This window comes from Chionomys nivalis, chromosome 7 (genome assembly GCF_950005125.1).
Source record: "Chionomys nivalis chromosome 7, mChiNiv1.1, whole genome shotgun sequence".
In the NCBI taxonomy this organism is placed as follows: Eukaryota; Metazoa; Chordata; class Mammalia; order Rodentia; family Cricetidae; genus Chionomys; species Chionomys nivalis.
Window position 1 is genome coordinate 101,224,810 of NC_080092.1, and position 24,072 is coordinate 101,248,881.

General features: G+C 54.0%; 3 protein-coding genes across 12 annotated transcripts; 1 reads left to right on the forward strand and 2 right to left on the reverse strand.

Annotated features, from left to right (window-relative positions):
• Positions 1 to 4,067: 4,067 nt before the first annotated feature.
• Positions 4,068 to 7,554, reverse strand: Rfng (RFNG O-fucosylpeptide 3-beta-N-acetylglucosaminyltransferase). Its single transcript, XM_057773500.1, has 8 exons — positions 7,125 to 7,554; positions 6,737 to 6,785; positions 6,306 to 6,408; positions 6,049 to 6,202; positions 5,670 to 5,758; positions 5,423 to 5,588; positions 4,880 to 4,965; positions 4,068 to 4,791 (listed from the first exon to the last, which is right to left on the reverse strand). The coding sequence occupies exons 1-8, from the start codon at positions 7,386 to 7,388 to the stop codon at positions 4,710 to 4,712; spliced, it is 993 nt and encodes a 330-aa protein (XP_057629483.1). The 5' UTR covers positions 7,389 to 7,554; the 3' UTR covers positions 4,068 to 4,709.
• Positions 7,446 to 12,145, forward strand: Gps1 (G protein pathway suppressor 1). 9 transcript variants are annotated; one of them, XM_057773490.1, is made up of 14 exons: positions 7,446 to 7,571; positions 8,188 to 8,280; positions 8,711 to 8,892; positions 9,358 to 9,534; positions 9,618 to 9,753; positions 9,836 to 9,913; positions 10,088 to 10,148; positions 10,490 to 10,575; positions 10,791 to 10,885; positions 10,973 to 11,078; positions 11,153 to 11,233; positions 11,319 to 11,456; positions 11,532 to 11,666; positions 11,735 to 12,145. In XM_057773490.1, exons 1-14 carry the CDS (start codon positions 7,539 to 7,541, stop codon positions 11,807 to 11,809), a joined length of 1,476 nt encoding a protein of 491 aa, XP_057629473.1. In that variant the 5' UTR covers positions 7,446 to 7,538; the 3' UTR covers positions 11,810 to 12,145. The 9 variants fall into 9 exon arrangements, with proteins under 9 accessions (XP_057629473.1, XP_057629474.1, XP_057629476.1 ...); XM_057773491.1 differs by having other exon boundaries at positions 10,091 to 10,148; XM_057773493.1 differs by having other exon boundaries at positions 9,370 to 9,534.
• Positions 12,146 to 12,285: 140 nt separating this feature from the next.
• Dus1l (dihydrouridine synthase 1 like) lies at positions 12,286 to 18,760 on the reverse strand. Of its 2 annotated transcripts, none has more exons than XM_057773499.1 (14): positions 18,152 to 18,758; positions 17,708 to 17,954; positions 17,099 to 17,207; positions 16,937 to 16,987; positions 16,478 to 16,590; positions 15,751 to 15,833; positions 15,453 to 15,556; positions 15,204 to 15,348; positions 14,915 to 15,011; positions 14,744 to 14,832; positions 13,875 to 14,020; positions 12,958 to 12,995; positions 12,773 to 12,848; positions 12,286 to 12,678 (listed from the first exon to the last, which is right to left on the reverse strand). In XM_057773499.1, the coding sequence occupies exons 1-14, from the start codon at positions 18,157 to 18,159 to the stop codon at positions 12,539 to 12,541; spliced, it is 1,446 nt and encodes a 481-aa protein (XP_057629482.1). In that variant the 5' UTR covers positions 18,160 to 18,758; the 3' UTR covers positions 12,286 to 12,538. The 2 variants fall into 2 exon arrangements, 1 of the variants encoding a protein (XP_057629482.1); XR_009057359.1 differs by having other exon boundaries at positions 12,541 to 12,678; positions 12,930 to 12,995; positions 18,152 to 18,760.
• Between the last annotated feature and the right edge of the window lie 5,312 nt (positions 18,761 to 24,072).

Below are 24,072 nucleotides of genomic sequence, written 5' to 3' on the forward strand. Positions count from 1 at the left end.
GGAGAAAGACAAAAACGTCTGCAAAGATGTCATGCTTTTCATCACTGTGTGGGGTCCAAGAGATTTAGAAAAAGCAGCGTAGAAGACATTGTTCAAGAGATTCTATTAAGCCGGACAGTAGTGGCGCACGCCTTTAATCCCAGCACTCAGGAGACAGTGGCAGGTGGATCTCTGTGGGTTTGAGGCCAGCCTGGGCTACAGAGCGAGTTCCAGGACAGCCAGAGCTGTTAAACAGAGAAACCTGTCTTGGAAAACCCAAACAAACAAAAGAACCAAGTGTGGTAGTACATGCTTGTGATGCCAGCTCTGGCAGACTGGCATCACGAACAGGGGGATCCATAAGGTTTGCTAGCTAACTCTCCTAGCTGATTAGGTGAGCCATAGATTATAGCAAAAGAACTCTTTCTCAAAAAAAAAAAAATCGTGAACAGTTCCTGAGGAAAGCACCCAAGGTTGACTTCTGACCTCCACACGTGTGCATATATCTGTCCCCCACACAAACACACAGACACCAATCTTTTGAAAACTATAAGAGCTATGTCCATTTTACACTTCACTGACTTTCCAGAGGTGGACCCAGTCCTAGGTGCTGGAAGGATTTGGGACAGCAACCGTTCTCTTCTGCCCCCAGTCAGCGGCTCTGTCTGTACTGCAGCGCCCCCTGCTGTCCGTGTGCCTGTCGTTCCGGAAGCTGAGCCTGAGCCTGTGAGGTTCCCGGTGCTTCAGCAACCAATCTTCTAGCTCGTCCCTAGGTGCCCCTTGCTGCGCATCTTCACACTCTACCCCTGCTCCTGAGGTGTATGTGCCCCTTTAGTCTTCCTTGCACGATGTTCCGCTGTTGCTTACAGACCATCAGGGGCTCAAGTCTGAGACTCAAGTCTCTTTCCAGAACATCTGAGCTGCAGGAATAACCAGATCAGAGTAGAAAATGACTAAAATCTGCAGCCATAGCCAAAAACTGGACATTAGTGCATGGCTAGTCACCCAAGAGAAACACAAAAATGTTGTGCATAGCCTTCAACTTGACCAAGAGCGAGAGAATTGACGGTCACACATCCTTGACAACCAAGCTCAGAGCTCAGCTTCTACAGAGGAGAGGGATCTCACCCTCTTTCTGTCTGTTTTATAAGTTTCTGTCAGGATTAACTCGGCCTGTTGCAGCACCCTCCCTGAGCGCTGTGGAGATGTGGAGCTCATGGTATCTCTGGGTATCTTGCTCTTTGAGTAAAAACCAAACATCTAGGGCTGGAGAGAGGGCTCCGAGTTTAAGAGCACTGGCTGCTCTTCCAGAGGTCCTGAGTTCAATCCTGGCAACCACATGGTGGTTCATAACCATCTGTAATGAGATCTGGTGCCCTCTCCTGGTGTCCAGGTATACATGCAGGCAGAACTCTATACGCATAATAAATAAATCTTAAAAAAAAAAATCCAAGGAGGCTTAGAAGGCTTCCTGGACCCAGTGTCAATCACACAAATATCAGAGACTAGCCAGCTGTGTCGATGGAACCTAAGGACTTTCCAAAGACATTCCCCAAAAAGGAGAGAAAGGCAAGCTTTTGAGAGCGGCTGGAGGCTATGTGAGCCAGCGGGACGCAACCAGCGCTGTCACAACTTAGGAACTAACGTGAAAAAGAACACCTCTCACCATACATCCTAAAGTGGGGCTGGGGAGATGGCTCCGTGAGTCGTGTCCTTGTGCAAATATGGCCTCAGCTTGGATCCCTAGCTTCCAGGTAAAAAGTTGAGCAAGGAGGCCTGGGGAAGGAGCAAGAGGATCATGGGAGGAGGGAGGAGGGAAGAGGGAGGGTGTTGACTCTCTGACATCCAGTCTAGCTGAAACGGTAAGTTTCATTTTCACTGAGAGACCCTGTCTCAAAATAGTGTAGAGATCAATTGAAGATGACCATCAACTACCTCAGGCCTCTAGATGAACACAAATATGCAGAGGTGAACACACTCACAGAGACAGAGAGGTCTGTCTTGCACGCGCGCGCGCGCGCGCACACACACACACACCAACAAACCGGAAACTGTGAACTGTGGGAACTGTGGACAGGAAAACATGACATAGCTATATCCAGAAGGTCATGCGTTTGGGAAATACCAGTTGAGTACTTGGATGGTCTCAAACTCACTAAGAAGTTTGACTCCTAATCTCTCTTCCTCCACATACTGAGTGCTGAGATTATAGGTACTCACCACCACACCCAGACTGATTTTTCTTCTCTTTTGAGACCAAATTTTTCTGTGTATCAGCCCTAGGTGTCTTGAAACTCACTCTATAGACCAGGCTGGCCTCAAACTTAAGAGATTTGCCTGCCTCTGCCTCCTGAGTGCTAGGGATTATAAGTGTGTACCCCCACCATCCAGTTGAGAGGGCATTTATTAATCTGCTTTCTTCTCACGAGCCAGAGATCCCTGTGAGATGGGGTGGGAGCTGCTCTTCCACAGATATTAGTGGGCTATGTGATGCTTAGGTCACGGGACCAGCCTTGGCAGGTGGAGGTACTGGGGACACAACCACGTAGTCTTTATCCTGAAGTAAGCTGCATTAACTCTGGAAAGGCCCTTGCAGTGACGATCTGGTCAGCTCTGGGTGGTTACCACCCCTGCAGTCTGCAAACACCCCTCCTGTTGGCGTGGACTTGCTCTTATCCTTGGTCCCTGCAATCCAGACACCGTGTTTACTGGTGGAGCCCCTGCCTGAGCGAATACAGTGCAGGCTAAGAAGGAAATTAGAGGAGGCTTCTGAACTCCAGGTGCTGGGTGGGGTGGTGACTTGCCACGTGCCCACATTAGGGTCCCAGGTGACTAGGTCATAGCTGTGTTGGCGGATACAAGGGACACCTTCCCTCCCTTGTATCTCTATGCTGCTGAGGACTCTGTAGCAGCTTCCACGCTCCATCCTTCTTGCTCCGAGCTCATCCCGTTCGACTGTTTCCCAGCCTCAGTCCTTGACCTTCTACCCGGAACCTGGCTGTACAGAACCAGAGCTTTTCCCTGGAACCTAGCAGGCTAAGGACCCCAAACCTATAGGGTTTGACCCAAGATGGAGTTTCCTCTTCCTTGTGTATGTGTATGACTGTTCACGTGCAGCCTACCCTCAGGTGCCAGCCCTCAAGTACAACACATCTTGTTTTAGTCTCTCTCTCTTTGGTTGTTTGAGACAGGGTTTCCTTGTGTAGCCCTGGCTGTCCTGGAACCAGCTCTGTAGATCAAGTTGGCCTCGAATTCACAGAGATCTGGCTGCCTCTGCCTCCCGAGTGCTGGGTCTAAAGGCGTGCGCCACCACTGCCCAGCTTGTTTTCTCTTAATGTGGGTTTTGTGGCCCAAATTCATATCCTCAGGTTTTCAGGGTAAGCCCTGAAGTGACCGAGCCATCTGCTAGATCCCGGTGTCTTTATGTTGAAACCAGGTCTGCATAGCACAGGCTGGTCTTGAATTCTCCATCTTCCCAAGCTGAGATTACTGGCTAGCACCGCCATGCGGGGCTCCAAGGTGTGTTTCACTTCTGGTGAGCACAGCCCAGTCACGACTTATTGCTTCCTGCCCTTCACACACACAAGCCCCTCCAGTGACACTGGGAAGCCGTAAGCCCATCTCAAGTTGAAATCATATACACCATGTGCACACACAAGTGCACATGGGGGACCACTGATCACATCTCTGCACACCAGCACACACAAGCGCACATGGGCCAGGGTCCAGACCCTTTCTCAGCATGTTCACACAAACACTATACATGTGCTGTGTACCCAGGCACAACCACGCACACAGCAGCTATGCCTACGCTCTCCCATATCACCAGCGTACCCACGCACAAAACATCTGTGCCCTTATAGGCACAGTTATGCACATAACTGCCATGCTCACGTATGTGTACTGGCGGTTCCATCCCATGTGTTGAGAAAGACCCCTCTCTAGTCCTGTTTGGCCTCACAGTATGGAGGGTTAAGGAGGTGGCTGGTGCTGTAGGAGCAGGCCTTCCTGGAGGAACGAGCGGTTGTGTGGACATCTGCAGAGCCGAGCTGCCAGGTGTCCTGCTCGCTTGTTACAAGAGGAGCCAAACTAGGAACGTCACAGAAGCCTTTACTCAATACTGCAGTCGCTTCCCACGGGACACCCCCGTAAAAGGTGCTGGGGCTGCATCTTGCTCCTGAGGGGCCAGAGGAAAGGTTCTGGCTGTTGATTTCTGGGAAGCTCGGGGAAGAGACCCCTAAACCTCCAGTAGAGGAAGAATGTCTCCTGGGAGCGATTCTGGGAGGCCAGGGATTGAGGTAACGATGAACAGCAGCGTGGCTGGGAGGCAGAGCCTTGGGCTGACCTTACACATCCAGCAGCCAGGTAGTCTGCACATTCTGGGTTTGGACAGCGGCTCTGTGAGCAACCCAGGAAGAGTCTGTGGCCAGGCCTGGAGCCCACCCTTTCACGACTAGCCCACCCTGCACCACCTTAAGCTGCAGTTGTGGGAGGTCGGGGACCCGTCCCTTCCTGGGCCTTCGGGCTGGGCCAGCAGCGTCCGTACACAGCTCGGCGGCATTACATTCCTTGCTGCTCTTGGACGATCTCCGCACGCACAGTCCAGCTGTCCTCACGATCCCGAGGTACCTTGTGTCCCAACTGGAAGAAGGATTGTGGGAGCCTTCGAGCCTTTCGTCTTCTGCTGCCTGCCGAATCCAAGGCCCGAGGGAGCCACCAGGGGTCATCAGTTACTGAAAAGCTACCTCACCCCTGTTCTTCATAGGGCACCAGTGGGTGTCTGGGTAGAGAAGGCAGTGCACAGACTGGAACCTGCCAGGGGAAGAAGTGAGGTCAGCTCTGCTGGGCAAGGGGCTGACACCAGAGCCCTCCGGGGCTGAAAGAGCCAGTGCCCACTCACCGTGTAGGGTCCTGCTGTATACTGAAACCTCCGGCTACGTTCACCACATTACGTGGGTTCTCAGGACCCCCATAGCTCAGGGTGACCTGGGAGGGGGATCGGAGAGAGTGGGGGTCAGTTCTTCCTCTTGGGTACTTTACCTGCTAAAGTAGAGGCTTGGAGAAGCAAGACAGTGACCCTTCATAAAGAAGCCCCTCTGATGGGCTGGAGAGATGGCTCAGAGGTTAACAGCATTGCCTGCTCTTCCAAAGGTCCTGAGTTCAATTCCCAGCAACCACATGGTGGCTCACAACCATCTGTAATGGGGTCTGCAGGCACACATGCAGACAAAATATTGTATACATAATAAATAAATATTAAAAAAAAAAAAGAAGCCCCTCTGAGACTTGCCATGAGCTTCTGCTCCTGAGGGCCTGTCCCAGGGCTCACTCCCCAGGGAAAAGGACACCCTGTGACTAGCCCTCTCCTGAGCTCTGCACAACTGGGAGACCCCCTGGGAGAGAGGCTGGGTCCCTGTAGGAGTGGACTAAGGCCCAGGTTCACCTGCTGCAGAACGGCATCGGACGGCAGTCTCTGCAGGTTCTCCAGGTGAGAGTGGAAGAGGGGGCTGTGGCGCAGGCGGGCACCCAGAAGCCCTTCCACAATGTAGCCTACTGTGCAGTCATCAGGGAGCCGTACCCGCTCTGCTGTGCTCATGAAGCTGCCTAGGCTGGAGGGTTAGGTTAGTCAACACCTACATATCCCTTACCCTCCCCAAGCCAGGCCGCTGGGCTCCCAGCCTCCCACTTACCTGGCCCATGGACTCATTTTGAGAGCAAGGCCTCTGCTCAGGCAGAACCCAGCCCCACCAGTAGCAAACCAGAACTTCACTGTGTTTGACTGGAAAAAGGGAAAGCTCGGTCAAGGCTGCCCAGGAGAGGGCTCCTCACCGTCAACCCTCTGGCCGAATCGTGTCATCCTGGGCCACCATACAGGAGAGTCTGCAGAGGGCACAGGTGTTCCGGACAAGTCACCGTGGCCTCTGGACCCTTGTTTATCACTATGCTTGGTTTGCTAGCTCCAAGGGCCTGGAACCAGGCCACCCGGCCCATGCCTGTCTTAGCCCAGTCTCAGCTCCTACAGCATTTGCTACAGTCAACCTCGGGGAGGATGCTGGCCCCAGCACTCACGGCGCCACCACCCTGGACTCTCTCGGTGGCCTCGATGGGGTGGTCCAGACTAGGTCTCCCCAGATAGATGTCCTGGTTGGAAGAGAAAGTGGAAAGCAGGTGCAGCAGGCTTTCGGGGTTCACGTAGTTGTCGTCATCCACGTGGCAGAACCATCTGCAGGCGGAGAGAGAGGCCTATGCACCGAGGACCCCCGTTTAGGTGGGAGCCTCCAGCACACTCAGCCCTGGAGGCTCACCCTGACAGATGAGGTACTTACTTCCGTCCGGATTCTATGAACTTATCGTATTCCACCGACATTTTACAGCACAGCGCTTGGCGCGTGCGCACAGCTGAACAATTGGTGTTGATCAGGCGGCCGCCTGCACGGTGGGAAATGGGAAATTTCAGGGTTGACTTCCAGCTTGCCTCCTGGTTTTAGGCTGCAGCCCAACCACAATCCTCAAACAGCCCAGGTGGGAACAGGTAACTGCCGACGGGGCTTCCTCAAGGAAGGTGGGTGCCAGGGACGGGGTGGGGCGGGTGAGGAGCTGATGGCCGGAAGGATGGGCACTGGAAGGCGCATTGGCCATGGGTGAGCATCCCATCCCGGCCCTGCCCTCCACGAGCTCTGAGAACCCAGCCAGGTGCCTGACACAGGAACAGAATTGTCCTGGTAGCTACAACTCGGTCGGGGGGGGGGGGTCTCACCTGCCAGCAGCTGGAGCTCAGGGTCCTCTCCGTCGGTGAAGATGAACGTCTGAGGGAGGAAACACCGTGAGGCACCAGAGGCGCGCCCCCCACACACACCACAGGTGTGGGCAGGGGGTCCAGCCCGGGACCAGAAGGGCAGGCAGGGGGTCCAGCCCTGGACCAGAGGTGCGGGCAGGGGTCCAGCCCGGGACCAGAGGTGCGGGCAGGGGGTCCAGCCCGGGACCAGAGGTGCGGGGAGGGAGGTCCAGCCCGGGACCAGAGGAGCGGGCAGGGGTCCAGCCCGGGACCAGAGGGGCGGGCAGGGAGGTTCAGACCGGAACCAGAGGTGCGGGCAGGGGGTTCAGCCCGGGATCCCGGACCCGCGCGGCGGGGTCTCGGTACGCACCTGCCGCGGGGCTCGTGAGATCCAGGTGCGCAGAAGCAGCCGCAGACGCGGGCTGTGGTTCTTCCGAGTGGTCTTGACTGCGATGAAGACATCGTCGGGCTGCAGGCGGGAGATCTCGAGAGACAGACCGGGAGTCGGGATCCGGCCGGGGTCTGGTGCGGGCGCGCGGGGCAGGGGCAGCGGCAGCGGCAGCAGCAGCAAGACAGCCAGGACCGCGGCCAGCGCGAGGCAGGCCCGGCACAGCAGACCCCGCACACGGTTCATACGCTCGCCCCGGCCCGGGCGCTGGGCGCCCGCCTGAGAGTGAGGCGGCCCCTTTAAGAGCGACCAGCGCCCCGCCCCGAGTCGCGACCCGGAACTGATGGCCGCGCCGCCCCGGAAGTGAACGTCGCTCTGCGGCGCCGGGGGTGGAAGATGCCGCTGCCGGTTCAGGTGTTTAACCTGCAGGTAGGGGTTGGCGACTGCGCTCGCCGCGCGGCTGTGCGGCCCGGGTCGGGCTCGGTGGGCGGGGCTCGCGGCGGGCGGGGCGGGGCTCGCGGCGCAGGCCTGGGCGCGCGAGCCCCGCCAGCCTCGCGGGCCGCCCTGGGCTCCGGCCCCCGCCCCGCCCCCGCCTCGCGCGCCAACGCTTTTCCGTGCGGGTGCTGGCGGCCCGGGAGCGGTCAGGATGCGGGGCAGCCCGGCGCCCAGCTCCGCGTCGTCGTCGGCGTCCGACCTGAGCCGCAGCCCTGCGCACAGCAGGTCGGACTTGCGGCCTGGGACGTCGGGCGACTACAGCCTGAGCGCCAGCCTCTCGGCCTGCACGCTGCTCTCCGAGGTACCCGGCGCCCTGCCTGCGGGAGGCGTCTCTTCCGCACCGTGGCCGGCCTGCTGCGGCTCTCCTGACCTCTGCAGAAATGGTGTCAATCTGGTTTATTATCTGTGGCCTGGAGGAGGCTTCATTAATCCGTCAGAGAACTGTGACCCACACCTGTGTGGGAGAGCAGAGGGGGGCGCTTGGCCACCAATGCCTGTGGTCCCTGCTCTCCCCGGTGCTGTGTGTCAAGGAGCTTTTTCTGTATTGCAGGGGGCTGTGGAACCGATGCAGATTGATGTCGATCCCCAGGAAGACCCCCAGAACGCACCTGATGTCAACTACGTGGTGGAGAACCCCACCTTGGTACGGATCTTTGTGTGGGGAGGACTACCTTCACTTGGGTCTGTTGAGGGGTCCAATCATACTCCCCACTGTAGTGGATAGTTTTGGGAACTGGCGATGCCTAGCAACCACTTTAGTGACATCTTTCGGAGCCACGAAACTGGGTTTTCATGTGCCCGCCTGTGTTGGCTTCTCAGGCAGTTAAAGTCTGTTTCCAGCCAACACGCTTTTTTATCTGTTCTCACCCCAACTTTCATCACTTGGCGGGTGTGCCTGTGTTCCTGCTTTCCAGTGCAGAGCTGGACCCGAAGGTCCTTAATACACACCAGTGGCCTCTTCCCATAACCTGGGACAGCAGTCAGTTCTGCAGGCCTAAGGGAAGGTTTGGTGTCTGTGCTCAGGCTGTCAGGTCCTTGCTTACCTACTCCCCCATCTTCCCCCCCGCCCCCAGGACCTGGAGCAGTATGCAGCCAGCTACAGCGGTCTGATGCGCATTGAGCGGCTGCAGTTCATTGCTGACCGGTGTCCTCCACTGCGGGTCGAGGCCTTGAAAATGGCCCTGTCCTTCGTACAGAGGACCTTCAATGTGGATATGTATGAAGAGATCCACCGGAAGCTCTCTGAGGCTACCAGGTAAGGCCCTGGAGGGGGCAAGTGACCACCACGTTCTGTGCCCGTCATGCCCAGCATCCTACCTGTGATGTAGCAGTTACTGTACACGTTAAGTCCTGTGGTGTAGCAGCACCCTGTACGTTATGTCCTGTGGCAGGGAGGTGGTAGCAGGCCCTGTTCTCTCTCTCCTGGCTTCCTTTGCCTGTGTGCACACAGCTGGGATCCTAATTCTTCAGAACCTGGTGTAGCTGTCCTTCCCCTACCCCCGAAAAAAAAGGGGGGGGTCAAAACCCTTTATCCTCCATTAAAACTTCCCTTTCCGACTGTGGGCTCCTAGGTCAGGAAATGTCTGTATAAAGGGCCCCTGGTATGGGTGGGCTTCTTTGGGTGGAGCAAAGCAAAGGCCTCTTGAAGACCAGCCTGTGGCTTGTTATATCCTCTCCCCTTCCTCCCTGGTTCTGTGGTTGTCGCTGTCCTGATGGCTAGGTTATCCTTCAGGGAGCTGCAGAACGCACCTGATGCCGTTCCTGAGGGTGGAGTAGAGCCCCCACCCCTGGATACAGCCTGGGTGGAGGCCACTCGGAAGAAGGCCCTGTTGAAACTGGAGAAGCTGGACACAGACTTGAAGAATTACAAGGGCAACTCCATCAAAGAGAGCATCAGGTGTGGCCAGCTCTGGGCAGGGGAGGCGGGCAGCTGGGCCTGGCTGGCTGCTGACCAGTATCCACTCACTCCCGGGCCTACAGGCGCGGCCATGACGACCTGGGTGATCACTACCTGGACTGCGGGGACCTCAGCAATGCCCTCAAATGTTACTCACGAGCCCGGGATTACTGTACCAGTGCTAAACATGTCATCAACATGTGCCTCAACGTCATCAAGGTGACCTAGGGAACAGTGGGTAGGCATGGAGGGCCCGGAGAGGCCACCAGACTTAGCTCGGCCTTGCCTACTCATCTGCCAGGTCAGTGTCTACTTGCAAAATTGGTCTCATGTGTTAAGCTATGTCAGCAAGGCTGAGTCTACTCCAGAGATTGCTGAGGTAAGATCCACCTCCCTGGCGGCCCCTTGTTAGCCCCCATACCCATTCCTAGCCTCAACCTCTGTTTGAGTTTGCTCTTGACCCTTCCCTGGGTAGGCTGGGGGACAGGGAGTAAAGCCCCTTGAACGAGGAGGGCAGGGTAGGGCCTCTCATATTTGCTGCCTTCCCCTGTAGCAGCGTGGAGAGCGGGACAGCCAGACCCAGGCCATCCTCACCAAGCTCAAGTGTGCTGCAGGTGAGGCTTCCAGCCACCTCAAGCCCTTATAACCTTGGGGAAATAGCTAGAGGTACAGTACTGGCAGGCTCCAGGGCTTCCGTGTCTGTGTTCAGGCAGAGAAGCCGGTGGGGTGTGGGAAAGTAGATGAGCTGGTTTCCAAGCCTGGCTGTATGTTATGGCATTTGAGGCTTCCCTGCAGACATACTTACAGGAATGTCTCCAGTTAGATGCTGTTACTAACAAACTGAGGAATACTGGGGCAGGAGGCCAGTGGGCTGTCCACTGATGACCAGTCTCCTAGGGCTCCAGCAGCCTCCTCTAATAGCCTGTCTTCACTGTCTCCTGCCTGGTCCCTCTAGGCCTGGCTGAGCTGGCTGCACGAAAGTATAAGCAAGCTGCAAAGTGCTTCCTTCTCGCTTCTTTTGATCACTGCGACTTCCCAGAGGTGAGGAGGAGCACGTGGGACTCTTGAGCTTGTCCAAGTCCATAAGAGGAAGTGAGGGCTCATGGATTGAGGTATTAACCTCTCCTGAATGAGGTCTAAGCATGTCTGAGTGGGTAGTGGGAAAGCCAGGCCCCAGCTCTGGGCTTCCTCCGTGGTGTGTGCACCTGTGACCGAGGACCCTAGGTTTCTGGCCCCACCTCCCCTTCTGCCTTCAGCTGCTGTCCCCCAGCAATGTGGCTGTCTATGGTGGCCTGTGTGCCTTAGCCACTTTTGACCGTCAGGAGCTGCAACGCAATGTCATCTCCAGCAGGTAAGTTGGGTGGTGGCTCCTACCTCCTGTTCCTGCCCAGGGTCAGGCCCTTAGTCCCTTCTTAGCTGAGCACTCTGGTATCCTCAGCTCCTTCAAGCTGTTCCTGGAGCTGGAGCCACAGGTCAGAGACATCATCTTCAAATTCTATGAGTCCAAGTACGCCTCATGCCTGAAGATGTTGGACGAGATGAAGGTAGGAGACAGGAACAGTTGCACTGAGACTGGGCTAGCCTGTGCCTTGCGTCACTGACCAGTTCTCCTCTGCAGGACAACCTGCTCTTGGACATGTACCTGGCCCCCCATGTGCGGACGCTGTATACCCAGATTCGCAACCGGGCTCTCATCCAAGTAAGTGGGGGAGTGGCAGTTAGGCTGCGTGGGGTGGGGTGCAGACACTGGGGACAGTGGACAGCTTGTGGCCTCCGTCCTGTAGTATTTCAGCCCCTACGTGTCAGCTGATATGCACAAGATGGCTGCAGCCTTCAACACAACAGTTGCGGCTCTGGAGGATGAGCTAACACAGCTCATCCTGGAAGGGCTCATTAATGCCCGCATCGATTCACACAGCAAGGTGCGTAGTTAGGGCTGGGATTGCTGGGGGCGTGGCCTGCTGGGCCATTCTGAACTTCCTCTCCTACTTGTACAGATATTGTATGCTCGAGATGTGGATCAACGCAGCACCACCTTTGAGAAGTCCTTGCTGATGGGCAAGGAATTCCAGCGACGTGCCAAGGCCATGATTCTGAGGGCAGCTGTGCTACGCAACCAGATCCATGTCAAGGTGAGCAGCCTGGGGTGAGGAACGGGCAGCACTTACGCAGCCTCCACTGACCCCTCTGTCCACTGCAGTCTCCGCCTAGAGAAGGGAGCCAAGGGGAGCTGACTCCAGCCAACAGCCAGACACGGATGAGCACCAACATGTGAGAGGCCTCCCCGACCTGCAGAGACCGGTCCGCACTCCTGCCCAGCCCACGGAAGCAGCACCTGGGCCTCTTGCCTGCTTTCCTCAGAGGAGGCTCCAGACTATGTGTGGTTCATTAGAGCAGCCTGGCCGCTTGGATGCCAGTTCACTGGCCTTCCACTCTGAGGTTCTCTCTGCTGTGGTAGGCAAGCTGCCCGCTATGGTCACTCAGGCCTGACCCTAGGTTTCTGTCCAATGAAACAGACTGTGTGCAATGCCCAGGTAGGGACCCTGAAACCCTCCTGTCTGTGTAGTTCTGACTACAGCAGTGTAGACATTAAAGTATAGATTGATCACTGCCCCAGGCTCTGCTCCTCTCTGCTTTGGAAGATCTCACCCAGGGCAATCCCCTGATGTTCTGACCACTCAGGAAAGGCAGGGCGTACCCACTCATTTCACACTGCTTTCCTGGCTCCCAAGGTCCCCTGAGCTTTCCTGGCTCCCAAGGTCTCCTTGGGTGTGGGCTGGAAGCAGCAGTCATTGGCCACTATGAGATCTCTGCAAACGAATCTCTGAAATGGTTTATTGTTCAGTCCTGGAAACAAGTGGGAACAGGGCAAGTTCAGCCAAGGTGCCTGAAGACACCAACTGTCCTTCTGTGTCAAGTAGGAGATTCCCTGAGTAAAGGCATTTCCTTAAGAGTGTCTAGGCTTCAGTGGCTGTCCTGGGGTAGAGAGGGCCCTTGCTGGCTCTCAGGCTAGGGCACTACCCATGACTTCGGAGAAACCACCTGGTGTTCCGGGCCTCCCCTGCTGAGGTTCCTGCAGCCCAGGCTGGGTCTCTTTCCAGGCCAGAGACTTCTCTAATTTGGTCTTAAAAAGCAGTCCATGGCCTGACAGGGAGAGCAAGAGGGGAATGGTTGTCAGGAAGCCAAGGTTCCTACTGCTGCGGGGGTGGTTGGGCTGGTGCAGCAGGCGTCTGCTCACCTGGGCAATCTGCTGTCTCTCTGAATGCTCGCTTCTTACAGCAGCCACGGCACAGGTTAAACACACATCTGTTGCCCTGTGTACGAGAAAGCTGGTGAACTGAGGCCAACACCCATGCCCAGACCCCAGCAACATCCATGGGGACTGCCCTGCCCACCTGCACAGCAACAGAAGAGCCAGCTCACCTTTGGATTTCCACACTGGTCACACTTTGCATATTTAGCTGAAAATAAGGGGAGCTGGTTGAATGAGATGAATATGAGGCAAGCCAGGGTAACCGACTGGTAAGGATGGAGGATGTGGCTAGTTATGACAGGAGATGGTGGACACAGGAGAGTGAGCATGGCCTCAACTAGGAACAAACAGGAAGCAGATGGGCTGCCCATTCAGTCCCAAGTGTTCCAAAGCCCTAAGGTCTGTTAGCATGTCACCCAGTGAGAGAAAGTACAGCCAGGTACGGTGGCTCACGCCTGTAATCCTAGCACGTGGACTGCTGCTGAGGATGAGTCAGTGTGGACTACACCGTGAGATCCAGGGCAGCCTGGGTTACAGCCTGAGACCTATCCCAAGGTCCCTCCTGCAAATTCCCCAGGCTTGCAAAGCTACCAGCTGCCACCAGACTGCTGAACCCCTAAGAAGCAGCTGAGTGTGAGAGCCCGAGTTGCCGAAATGGCCAGGGCACAGAGGACAGTGCACTGGACTGAGACCTCAAAGCTGCACACCTAGGAACCATAGAGAGGCTAGCCACCTTCAGCTCCATCTATTTGGATCAAGATTGAGCAAGCCAAGGATAGCCCTAGTGACCCAGAGCCCTGACACAGGTAAACTCCTCTGTGGTCACCCGAACAGCACCCAGGTAAGGAGTTTGTTTGCCTTGTCTGATACATCACACACAGATGAGATTTAAAAGCTTTCACACGTTCTTAGGTTCTTAGTGTCAAACCCCAAGTCTGGTCTGGGCACAGGACAAACGTCCCTAGGCATCTGTTTCTGAACCCAGGCCTTAGACGTGGCAGAACCCGGGCTCCTACCTCCAGTTAAGACAAAGACAAGGGGACTGACAGTCAACCAGTTAACCTGGCCTGAACAGAGCCGCACTCACGTTTCAGGGAAGGGTCGAAGGTCTTGTGAGGGTTCCTCAGCTGCTTCTTCAGCTTGTTCTTGGACAAGCCATCCAGGCTGCCCTCTTCCTCCTCCAGAGCCCGCTTACTGCGGCCACCACTATTCTCCTTGCTCCCTTCCCTGGGCCTGAAAGGAGAGGGCACACCAAGAAGATACGGTCAGTTCACTGCTGCCAAGTGGAGCCAATCTCAGGTGTCGTCCCGGGCAAAGGGGTCTGTATAGGACACAGGACACACGTGCAGCCCACACTATAGAGGGGGTAAATCTAAAGTTCAGGGGCCCAAAGTTCGTGCCACTGAGCCAGGCAGGCTGTGATCACAGATCAGCCTGCCCAACTTTGGAGATTCCAGCCCCAGGGTCCACCCAGTAACCCTAAGGACAAAGTCACAGAGGACCAAAGGATCTTGGGTAAGTACCCAATCTCCACACAAAGCCTCTCCTCTCCCTCCACTCAGAACAGGGACTTGCCTTAGTGACAATGGGCACCTGTGTGTGTATTCATACTGCAGGCTGGCGTAGCTCACCCCCTGTGTGTGTATTCACACTGCAGGCTGGTGTAGTTCACCCTGTGTGTGTATTCACACGGCAGGCTGGCGTAGCTCAACCTGTGTGTATTCACACTGCAGGCTGGCGTAGCTCACCCACCCCCGTGTGTGTATTCACACTACAGGCTGGCGTAGCTCACCCCCGTGTGTGTATTCACACTACAGGCTGGTGTAGCTCACCCCGTGTGTGTATTCACACTGCAGGCTGGTGTAGCTCACCCCCTGTATATGTATTCACACTGCAGGCTGGCGTAGCTCACCCACCCCCGTGCGTGTATTCACACTGCAGGCTGGCATAGCTTACCCAGGCCTGATGTAGGGCTGGCAGATCCAGTGGAAGGCAGGCAAGTTGCCAGGTGGCCTCACTCCTTCTTGCTGCCTGGACATGTCCTCCTGCAAAGGCCCAAGACGTGTCAAAGACCTAAGCTGCTGGTCCACAACAGAGCTTGCTGGGCTCCCACAGCCCTGCACCTGCCTGACACCGAAGCTTTAGCGCCTGGCTCACAGCAGCCACGCCCTCCAGAGTCTTCACTTTGGCCAGCTCCTCTCGAAGCTGCTGATGGACCTGCAGCCTGAGGAAGATGCCCGTCATTCAGTCACCACCTGAGCCACGGCCAACTTCTTCCCACCCAGGTTCTGGCTTCCCTCACTGCCAAGCCAGCAGCCTCAGCTCTGTGCTGTCTTGGGGAGAGCACAGAGCACTCCAGAGGGCTGACACTGCTTAGAGAGACCGACTCTCAACTCCTATCCAAGGAGCAACTCACGTGTGGTGCCACAGCTTGAAGAGATGGGCCCGGACGTAGGATAGCGGGCAAGGGTGCTGCTGTACAATGTCCAGGTACTCCTCAGCCAGCTCCCACACGGCAGGGCTCCGGCCCTCAAAGAGGGCAGGGTTGTGCAGGTTGCCCTCTGGGAAGTGGGGAGGGAGTAAGGCCTGGTCAGGTCACAGGCTAGCTATAGGGGAGTAGGCAGGACAGTGAACACTGTTCACTAAACGGCCATCCATTGCTCACCTGCAGTCATGACCCCTTGCACACCCGTGTCCTGAATACACTGCTCCACATCCTGCAGGCACCGGATATTCCCATTTGCAAACACAGGGATTCCCACGGCCTTCCTGTGGGGGGCAGGGAGAGAAGCCTGACCCTATACCACACCAGGGCAGTGCTTAGCAGGAGGGACAGAGACCAGCCACCAAGTTGCTATGGTATTGCTGCCTTCCCTCCTAGACATAGGAGACCAGGTAAAGCTGAACACACCAAGGTGTGGAGCTAGGACAATGACTGCACCCAACCTACTGTATCTACTTGCCTGACCGCCTTGATGTGCTCCCAGGAGGCTGTCCCTGCCATGGGCCCCTTCTGCTCCTTGGTGCGCCCATGTACAGTCAGGAGCTAGGACAGATCAACACATGGTTCAGCATTCTCTAGGCCAAGGTCCCAAACCAATCACAAAGGACCTGCTTAAGTTCCTCAGCTTTCCATGCAGGAAAGAAAAAGGGCTAGCTGGGCCAGATCTATCCCTAGACCACAGGGTCTTGAGAGCCCCGCCCCATGAAGGAGCCCCAGGCTGCTGAGGGGTGGCTCCTGCTCTTCCAGAAGCTACATGTCTCAGAGCACACTTGGCCAGGCTCAACATGGAGGACTGGGAAGAGTACCAAGTCTAATGCCCTGTGGCTTACGCCTAGTCTTCCAGAGAGGATGGATACTGAGCTCACCTAAGAAGGCCATGACTGATGTCTGGAGGGCCTGAGACACAGTGGTAAACCCAATGTTACTCCCCATAGTCAACACCCTGGAGCTGGGATGGCAGTTTTAGAGGCTCTGAGACCAAGGTAGCAGGTCTTAAAAAAATGGGGTCAGGAGGGACCCACTGCTAAGCCCACAGAAAATGACTTGGACGCACCCCCCACCCAAAGCTACAGAAGGATCAAGAGCCACCTCTGGTCTTGGAAGGTTGTCAGGGAGAGACAGTGTGGATGTGAGCCCAGACTGCCTGCTGGATCACAGCAACCACCCCTGGGAGCCACGGCCCTCACCTGACAGCCAGCCTTCTCCAGCATCTGGGCATACCTCACCGTCCTGTCAATCTCAGGGAAGACACGGATTTTGCACGTGACAGGAACAGAGAGTCTCTCATGAGCCAACAGAACTGAGAAAGAAAGATGGTCTGAGGGAACCATGGTTCTACTCCAAGGTGGACAAGTCCCTATATGCCAGGCCCACAGAACCATACTAGCTTTTCCAAAAAGCAGGTCTAGGGGCATATTCTTGGCCTTTTCCTGTCTTCACATGTGATGTCGGCCTGTGCTGGTTTCCAGTGAGAAGTAGCACCCAACAGACCTAGCTGTCCCCATGGGGCTGTGGGAGCTAAAGGAAGCCCTAGAGGGATGACCGTCGTCCTGGCCTGAGCCCCAGCCAAGATGTGTGTGCTTATGAGCCCTGTCAGAACCTTTCGGGGCTGCTCCAGCTGACACAGTGGTGCGCAGCCAACTCACCCATTCTCTGAAGCAGATCCCACTCCTCCTGCAGAAAGGCGCCATAGTGACCTGCGGAGGAGAAGGGTGGCCCGGTGTCACTCTCAGACCACTGTCACGAACCCACACAGAGCTTCCACCTGCCCGGACAGGTGTCAACACAGGACTGTGGAGTGACCTCACCTCTCTTGGCTATCATCTGTGGGCAGCCCAAATTCAGGTCGATGGCATCACAGTAATCTTGTGCCAGGAGACCCGCCTGGACAAACACCTCTGGGTCATTGGCACAGAACTGAAGAAGACATGAAAGTCATCCACGGTCACACCAGGCTAAGACTCCCTGCCTAGGCCTCCCTGCCCTGTGAGGAGCCCCACGGCGACCCGATAAGCTGTGGTCTTCCCACCAACATTTACAATACGATAAAGCGGGGAGCATCTCGTTCCACTAGGAACATGAGTTATACGGATGTGTAGCAGCAGCCAAGGGCACAGAGTTCCACAGAACTGATAGCTCGGAGACAGAAGGGCACCGAGACCGAGAGGAAGTATCACGGTGACACCAGGGCTTCAAGTCCCTCACATCATCCAAGCCGTCCCTACACCAGGGCGCAGGCTGGCTCCCGGGGAAGAGCCCAGTTCGGAAAGTTCACTCAGCAGCTGAGTGTCGATGCAGGAATGCAGCCTCCCCCTGCCCCGCAACCCTCAGCCTGGATATGAAAGCTTGGAGGCGCTGTCCTCATACACAGGGTCTAGAACTCGGCTGCTACCTGGTAGAATGGTCCCTCTGCCCACCTGCACAATGAGAGGCCTGTCCTCGGGGCACACTTCACAGTACAAGTTCTCCTTCCGGTAGTTAGCATCTCTGACAAAGACCTGGGCATGCAGCATAGGGGTGTAGCATAGCTGGGCTCCGTGGCGGCGGCTCAGCAGTCTCCAAGCCAGCTCACTCTGGTCCACCATGGGTGCCACCACATGTCGGGCACCTCCCAGGGTGCGGCTCCAAAATTCAAAACCCTGAAGTTTGGGCATCCTCTCCACACTAAGGGTAGAAGGGGACCAGGCTCATTTTAGCCATAGTATGTATGCCACCATACCAGGGAGGGTACAAGGTTCATCTGAAAGGAGCTGACCACACACACACACGGTACAGATACCACACGATGGTGACAGGAGAGGCGTCAGCAGGCACAGGGTCGAGCCGCCCCCACCCCAGCCTTGACCCTGTCCGGACCTTACCCCCTCATTTGCAGCTGGATTAAATGCCAGCCTGGTGGAACGGGTGTGGAGGATAAACAGGTCAGTGCCGGAACAACGGATCTGCGCCCCTGCGGGTGGGACCTGGCCAGACGAGACCCCGGATCTCGGGCAGGGAGAGCAGCGAGCACATCAGCCCACCGGGCCCCCTTCCTCGTCTGGCCTAGAGCCTCCTGCTCTGACCCGGTTCCTTGGGCTGGGCAGGGGGCCGAGGCTGCCACCGAATGACCGCGAAGGGGCTCGGATTAGGACGATTTCCCGCACTGTTGGGGCTGGCCGCGGCTCCAGAAGGCCTGTGGCTGCGGGCACGCTCCAAAGAAAGGGACACAGGGTCCCGGAGCCTCCGCCTTACCCGCGGCGCCGTCACGAGGACCCGCAGGAACGCGGCGAGAGCCGCCCAGCACCTTAGCTCAGACTCAGCGCCCCGCTACCGGAAATGCCGGGGCCGGAAGCGCACCGTCAGGTCCTCCGCGCGGTCTGCGGTGCGGCGGCGAACAAAATCCTCGGAAACCGTGGCTCGGCGCCGAGGGGACCGGCCTTGTAGAAACTGGAGCCGAGCAAGTACAGACTGCGCACGCCCGAGGCCACGTTGTGCTTTCCAATTATCCCTGGGAAGCCGTTCCTCCCACCTCTACTCCCTCTCCACCACGCCTTCCCAGAGCAGCTTAGTTCTTCAGACAGAAGATGTAAATTCAGTATAATACACAATAGTTCAGATCCTGGATAGGAATGGCTATCAAAAAACAAACAAACAAACAAAAACAAAACAACAACAACAAAAAACAAAAACAAACAAAAAAACAGACTGTCAAATTCCAAACCGGGACAAAGGGCTAAGATACCTATCAAAACGGACCTGGCCTCGGGTTCTCATAGCGTCCCTAAGTCACTTCCTCTTCCAGGATAGGGCTGGTGTACTCGACCCCTACCCTGGACTCTACAGCCCAGGGGCTGGGCTTCCCTTAGGTAACCAGAAACTTCCTAGAGCAAAGGAGCAAACACTCAGTGGTCTGGTCACTCAGTTCTCAGGCTGATGTTGGTCTGTTTATTTTTTATTTATTTATTTCTCATCATCATCATCATCTTGAGACAAGGTGTCACTGTACAACCTCGGCTGGTCTGGGACTCGCTATCTGTGTGTGCACCTTAACTCTCAAGGGTCAGTTCTCTCTCCTTCTGCTTGTGGATCCCAGAAAACGAACTGAGGTGGTCAGGCTTAGTGGCTGGGGGAGCTATTGAGTCTCCTCATCAACCTACTATTTTTATTTTTTTATTTTTTTGCTTTTCCAGACAGGGTTTCTCTGAGTAGCTTTGGTGTCTTGGAACTCACTCTGTAGACCAGGCTGGTCTATTGTCCACCTGCCTCTACCTGTGCTAGGATTAAAGACATAATCACCACTGCCTGGTGCAATAGCTTCCTTTTAATCAGAATGTTTGGTCAGTTTGTATTTAACTCCGCAGTGACAGAACTGAGTCTTTCTGCTTGTTTTCAATATGTCTCCTCTGCGTGGAGTTCCTGCAACAGACTGGAGGAGGAAAATAGAGCAGACGCAGCTTTTTTGTTGTTGTTGTTTGAGACAGGGTTTCTTTGTAGCCTTGAAGCCTGTCCTGGAACTAGTTCTTGTAGACCAGGCTGACCTCGAACTCACAGAGATCCACCTACTTCTGCCTCCCAAGTGCTGGGATTAAAGGTGTGCAGGTGGCTTTGGGACAGGCTCCAAAGCCACAGAGAAACCCTGTCTCGAAAAACCAAAAAAAAAAAAAAAAAAAAAAAAGAAAAGAAAAAGTGTGTTTTGACCTGGATGCTTTCCCATGACGGGTAAGGGGTATTGCCTGACGTCCAATGCCACCCAAGACAGGCCTAGTCATGTAATTTATATAAAAGGGGGACCTGTAGGGCCCGGGTATGCCCTTGTTCCTGGGGTGCATCTCGAGGACAGTTTCTGGTCAGCTGACAAAGCATCCTGTTTGTTTTTGTGCTCTTTCTGTCCCGCCTGGTGATTAGCTGTAGGGCATTGACTGCATTGTTGGTACGGTAATTTCCCACCTGCCTGGGTACATGGTGTAATAACCTTATCAGGTAACATTTCAAAAGTTTGTAAACTAAGTTTATACCCTTTCTGAATAACACGTAACACAGCTGATGGATACGAGATAACAATTTTTACAGGTGACACATGTTCATGTACCCACAGGATGGGTCCTTGCTGCCAAAAAACTCGAGTAGGACTATGCTGGGAGGGGAAAATTATCAACAGCAGTGGCTGACTATAATCAATATAATGAATATGAGCAGAGGCAAGCTTTTCTTCAATTAAAGTAATACATTGCCTTGCTTGAGGTGTCAACTCACGAGAGGAGGTTGGATCTGGATCCCCTGCAGAATGTCCATATAATCATTTACTGTTCTAAGGTCTTACAGCAACCTACATTTACCAGACTTTTTCTTTCTTTCTTTCTTTTTTTAATTTTCGAGACAGGGTTTCTCTGTACCTTTTTTGGTTCCTGTCCTGGAACTAGCTTTTGTAGACCAGGCTGGCCTCGAACTCACAGAGATCCACCTGCCTCTGCCTCCCGAATGCTGGGATTAAACAGACTTTTTCTTAATAACAAAGATTGGCACACCTAGAATGACCCGTGGAGGGAGTCTCAATAAAGGATTGTCCAAGGGCTAGCAAGATGGCTCAGTGGTTAAGAGCCCTGGCTGCTCTTGTAGAGGACCGAGTTTCCATTCCCTCTGCCACCATAGTGGTGGCGCATAACCAACTACCCTGAACTCCCGTTCCAGGGATCCAAAGCCCAATCTGGCCTCTGAGGGCATCAGGCACGCCTATGTTGCAAATCATGCAGTCGAAGCACTTATAAACTTTTTAAAATTAAAGTTTTTTTTTAAAAAGGTTGTCTAGATTGGGTTGGCCTGTGAGCAAGCCTGTGGGGGATTATCTTGATTGGTAGGAAGCCCTACCTCCTGTGGGTAAATTGGCACAGGATCCCAGGCTATATAAGAGTGGAGGAAGCAAGCTGAACACCGGCACACACGTGTTGGAGGAAGACCACTTGTTCATCGCGGCCACCCAGAACCAAAATAACCACACAGAAACTGTATTGTTTAAAAGCCTGCTTGGCCCATTAGTTCTAGATTCTTACTGGCTAACTCTTACATCTTTTTTTTTTTTTTTTTTTTTTTTTTTTTTGATTTTTGAGACAGGGTTTCTCCGTAGCTTTTGGTTCCTGTCCTGAAATAGCTCTTGTAGACCAGGCTGGCCTTGAACTCACAGAGATCCGCCTGCCTCTGCCTCCCGAGTGCTGGGATTAAAGGCGTGCGCCACCATCACCCGGCCTCTATTGGATTCTTACTACTACTTCCTCTGATTTTTTTAAAAGATTTATTTATTGTGTATACAATATTCGGTCTGCACACCAGAAGGGGGCACCAGATCTCATTACAGATGGTTGTAAGCCACCATGTGGTTGCTGGGAATTGAACTCAGGACCTCTGGAAGAACAGCCAGTGCTCTTAACCTCTGAGCCATTTCTCCAGCCCCCTGATTTTTATTTATTTATTTATTTATTTATTTATTTATTTATTTATTTATTTATTTATTGAGACAGAGTTTCGTTATGTATCTTCAGCTGGCCTGGAACTCACAGAGATCCAGCCCACTCTGCCGGTCAAGTAGAGACACCAAAGGCATGGACCACCACGTCTGGCTAGTTTTATTGCTCCTTAATTGTTCTAAGGCTGCTCACATGCCCCTCGAGTCAGAGTCTCAGAGTCAGCAGTTTCTGTTGTACAGTCACCTGCTCCCACTTTCCACCTCTGCTTCACACTTCAACTGCACAGACCTTATAGAAATATTGTATCGTTGGGTCCTGCTCTCCAGCACTGGTGCTATTGTTGATACGTATTTTATAACGAGATGAATTACAGAGGCCACTTACGATACCTGCATTTTCTGCCCTCTGGAGAGCTGGCTCAGCAGTTAAGGGTGTTTGCTGCTTGTCTTAGTGTTCTATTGCTGTGAAAAGACCATGAGCACAGCAATACTAATAGAGGAAAACATTTCATTGGGGCAGCTTACAGTTTCAGAGTTCTGGTCCGTTATAGGACACGGCAGTGTGCAGGCAGACATGGTACTGGAGCAGTGACTGAGAGCCCTACATCTTGCAGACAACAAGAAGTGATCTGTCTCATGAAGTTCAAAGTCTCTTCTGAGATTCATGCAATCTATTAACTGCAATCTCCCTATAAAATCAAAAGCAAAAAGCAGATCACAAACTTCCAACACACAATGGCATAGGATATATATTATGATTCCAAACATAGGGAAGGGATCATAGTGAGGAAATACTGGACCCAAGCAAGAGTGAAAACCAGTTGGGCAAACTCCAGACTCTGCATCTCCATGTCTGATGTCAAAATGCTCTTCAGATCAGCCTTGTTGAAAGTAGCACACTTCCTTCTCTCGGGCTGGCTCCACTCCCTGTCAGCAGCTCTCCTCAGCAGGGATCCCATGGCTCTGGCATCTCCAACATCCTGGGGTCTCCAAGGCAATCAGCTTCAACTTCACAGCTTCATGCAATGGCCTCTCTGGGCCTCCATTCAGGGACACCCCTGACACATGCCTTACCTCAGCGGCTTTCCATAGGCACAGAGATAACTCCATAACCCCTTTCTTCTATCCTTGACGCTCAAGCCAGAACCACGTGGCTGAAACCATCAAATTCTGCTCATCCAAAAGAAATTCCTAATGTTCCAACTGTTGTACACAGGAAACCTGATGTCCCTTAGTCCAGCACACCCATCCCCTTTCACCAAGACACCCCTAGACAAATGTCAGCCAATCAGAAGTCCTGAATCTTAGACATCCCTGACCCCCACCTCTGCTATTATAAAAACCCCACCCCAACTGAGCTCAAAGTGCTCTGACTGTGCCAATGCATTGGACACTTGGAGGGTCCAAGTTCGAACTTGAATAAGAATAAAGGCTCGGCAGTGGTGGCGCAAGCCTTTAATCCCAGCACTCGGGAGGCAGAAGCAGGAGGGTCTCTGAGTTCAAGGCCAGCCTGGGCTACAAAGCAAGTTGCAGGACAGCCTGGGCTACAAAGCAAGTTGCAGGACAGCGGTTACCCAGAGAAACTCTGTCTCAGAAAGAAAGAAAGAAAGAAAGAAAGAAAGAAAGAAAGAAAGAAAGAAAGAAAGAAAGAAAGAAAGAAAGAAAGAAAGAAAGAAAGAAAGAAAGAAAGAAAGAAAGAAGGCTCTTTGCTTTTACATACAGGATTCAGTCTCCTTGTTGGTTTTTTGGGGGGCTCTGCAATCTGGACATAACAGTCCGTGATCATCATGGTAGGACATAGTTGTGTGCAGGCAGACATGGTGCTGGAAAAGAAACTGAGAGACCTATATCTTGCAGACAACAGGAAGTGGGCTGTCTCACTGGGTGTGACTTGAGCATAGATGAGACCTCAGAGCCCACCTCCATTCTTCCATAACAAGACCACACCTACTCCAACAAGGCCACACCTCCTAATGGTGCCACTCCCTTTGGGGTGGCATTTCTGCCACACTGCTCTTCCAGAGGTCCTGATTTCAGTTCCCAACACACACAAGGCAGTTTACAAATGTCTATAAAGAGTAGTCCCATGGGCTCCAGTGACTTCTTCAGGTGTGAAGACATATACATACAGATAAAACGCTATATACGTACAATGAATAAACAATTTTTTTTTAAAAAAAAATAGAGCTGGGCAGTGGCGTTACACACCTTTAATCCCAGCATTCAAAAGGCAAAAGCTAGGGGTCTCTGAGTTTGAGAACAGCCTGGTCTACAGAGTGAGTTCCAGGACAGCCAGGGCTACTCAGAGAAACAAACAAACAAACAAACAAACCAAACAAAACCAAA

Bases quoted from the DNA above. Each gene is read 5' to 3' on its own strand.
- Dus1l (XM_057773499.1), bottom strand. The intron at 16,988-17,098 runs GTGAGGTCACTC...TCTCCTCCGCAG, and splicing joins ACAGATGATAGCCAAGAGAG to GTCACTATGGCGCCTTTCTG. The intron at 12,679-12,772 runs GTGAGCAGACGC...TCTCCCTGTCAG, and splicing joins AGAGACAGCAGATTGCCCAG to GCCATGGACTGCTTTTTAAG.
- Rfng (XM_057773500.1), bottom strand. From the start codon at position 7,388: ATGAACCGTGTGCGGGGTCTGCTGTGCCGGGCCTGCCTCGCGCTGGCC. The intron at 6,409-6,736 runs GTGAGACCCCCC...CCCACCGTGCAG, and splicing joins TGAGCTCCAGCTGCTGGCAG to GCGGCCGCCTGATCAACACC. The intron at 6,203-6,305 runs GTAAGTACCTCA...CTCCGCCTGCAG, and splicing joins TTCATAGAATCCGGACGGAA to ATGGTTCTGCCACGTGGATG.
- Gps1 (XM_057773495.1), top strand. From the start codon at position 7,789: ATGCGGGGCAGCCCGGCGCCCAGCTCCGCGTCGTCGTCGGCGTCCGAC. The intron at 9,535-9,617 runs GTGTGGCCAGCT...CCGGGCCTACAG, and splicing joins TCCATCAAAGAGAGCATCAG to GCGCGGCCATGACGACCTGG. The intron at 9,914-10,087 runs GTAAGATCCACC...CTTCCCCTGTAG, and splicing joins CTACTCCAGAGATTGCTGAG to CAGCGTGGAGAGCGGGACAG.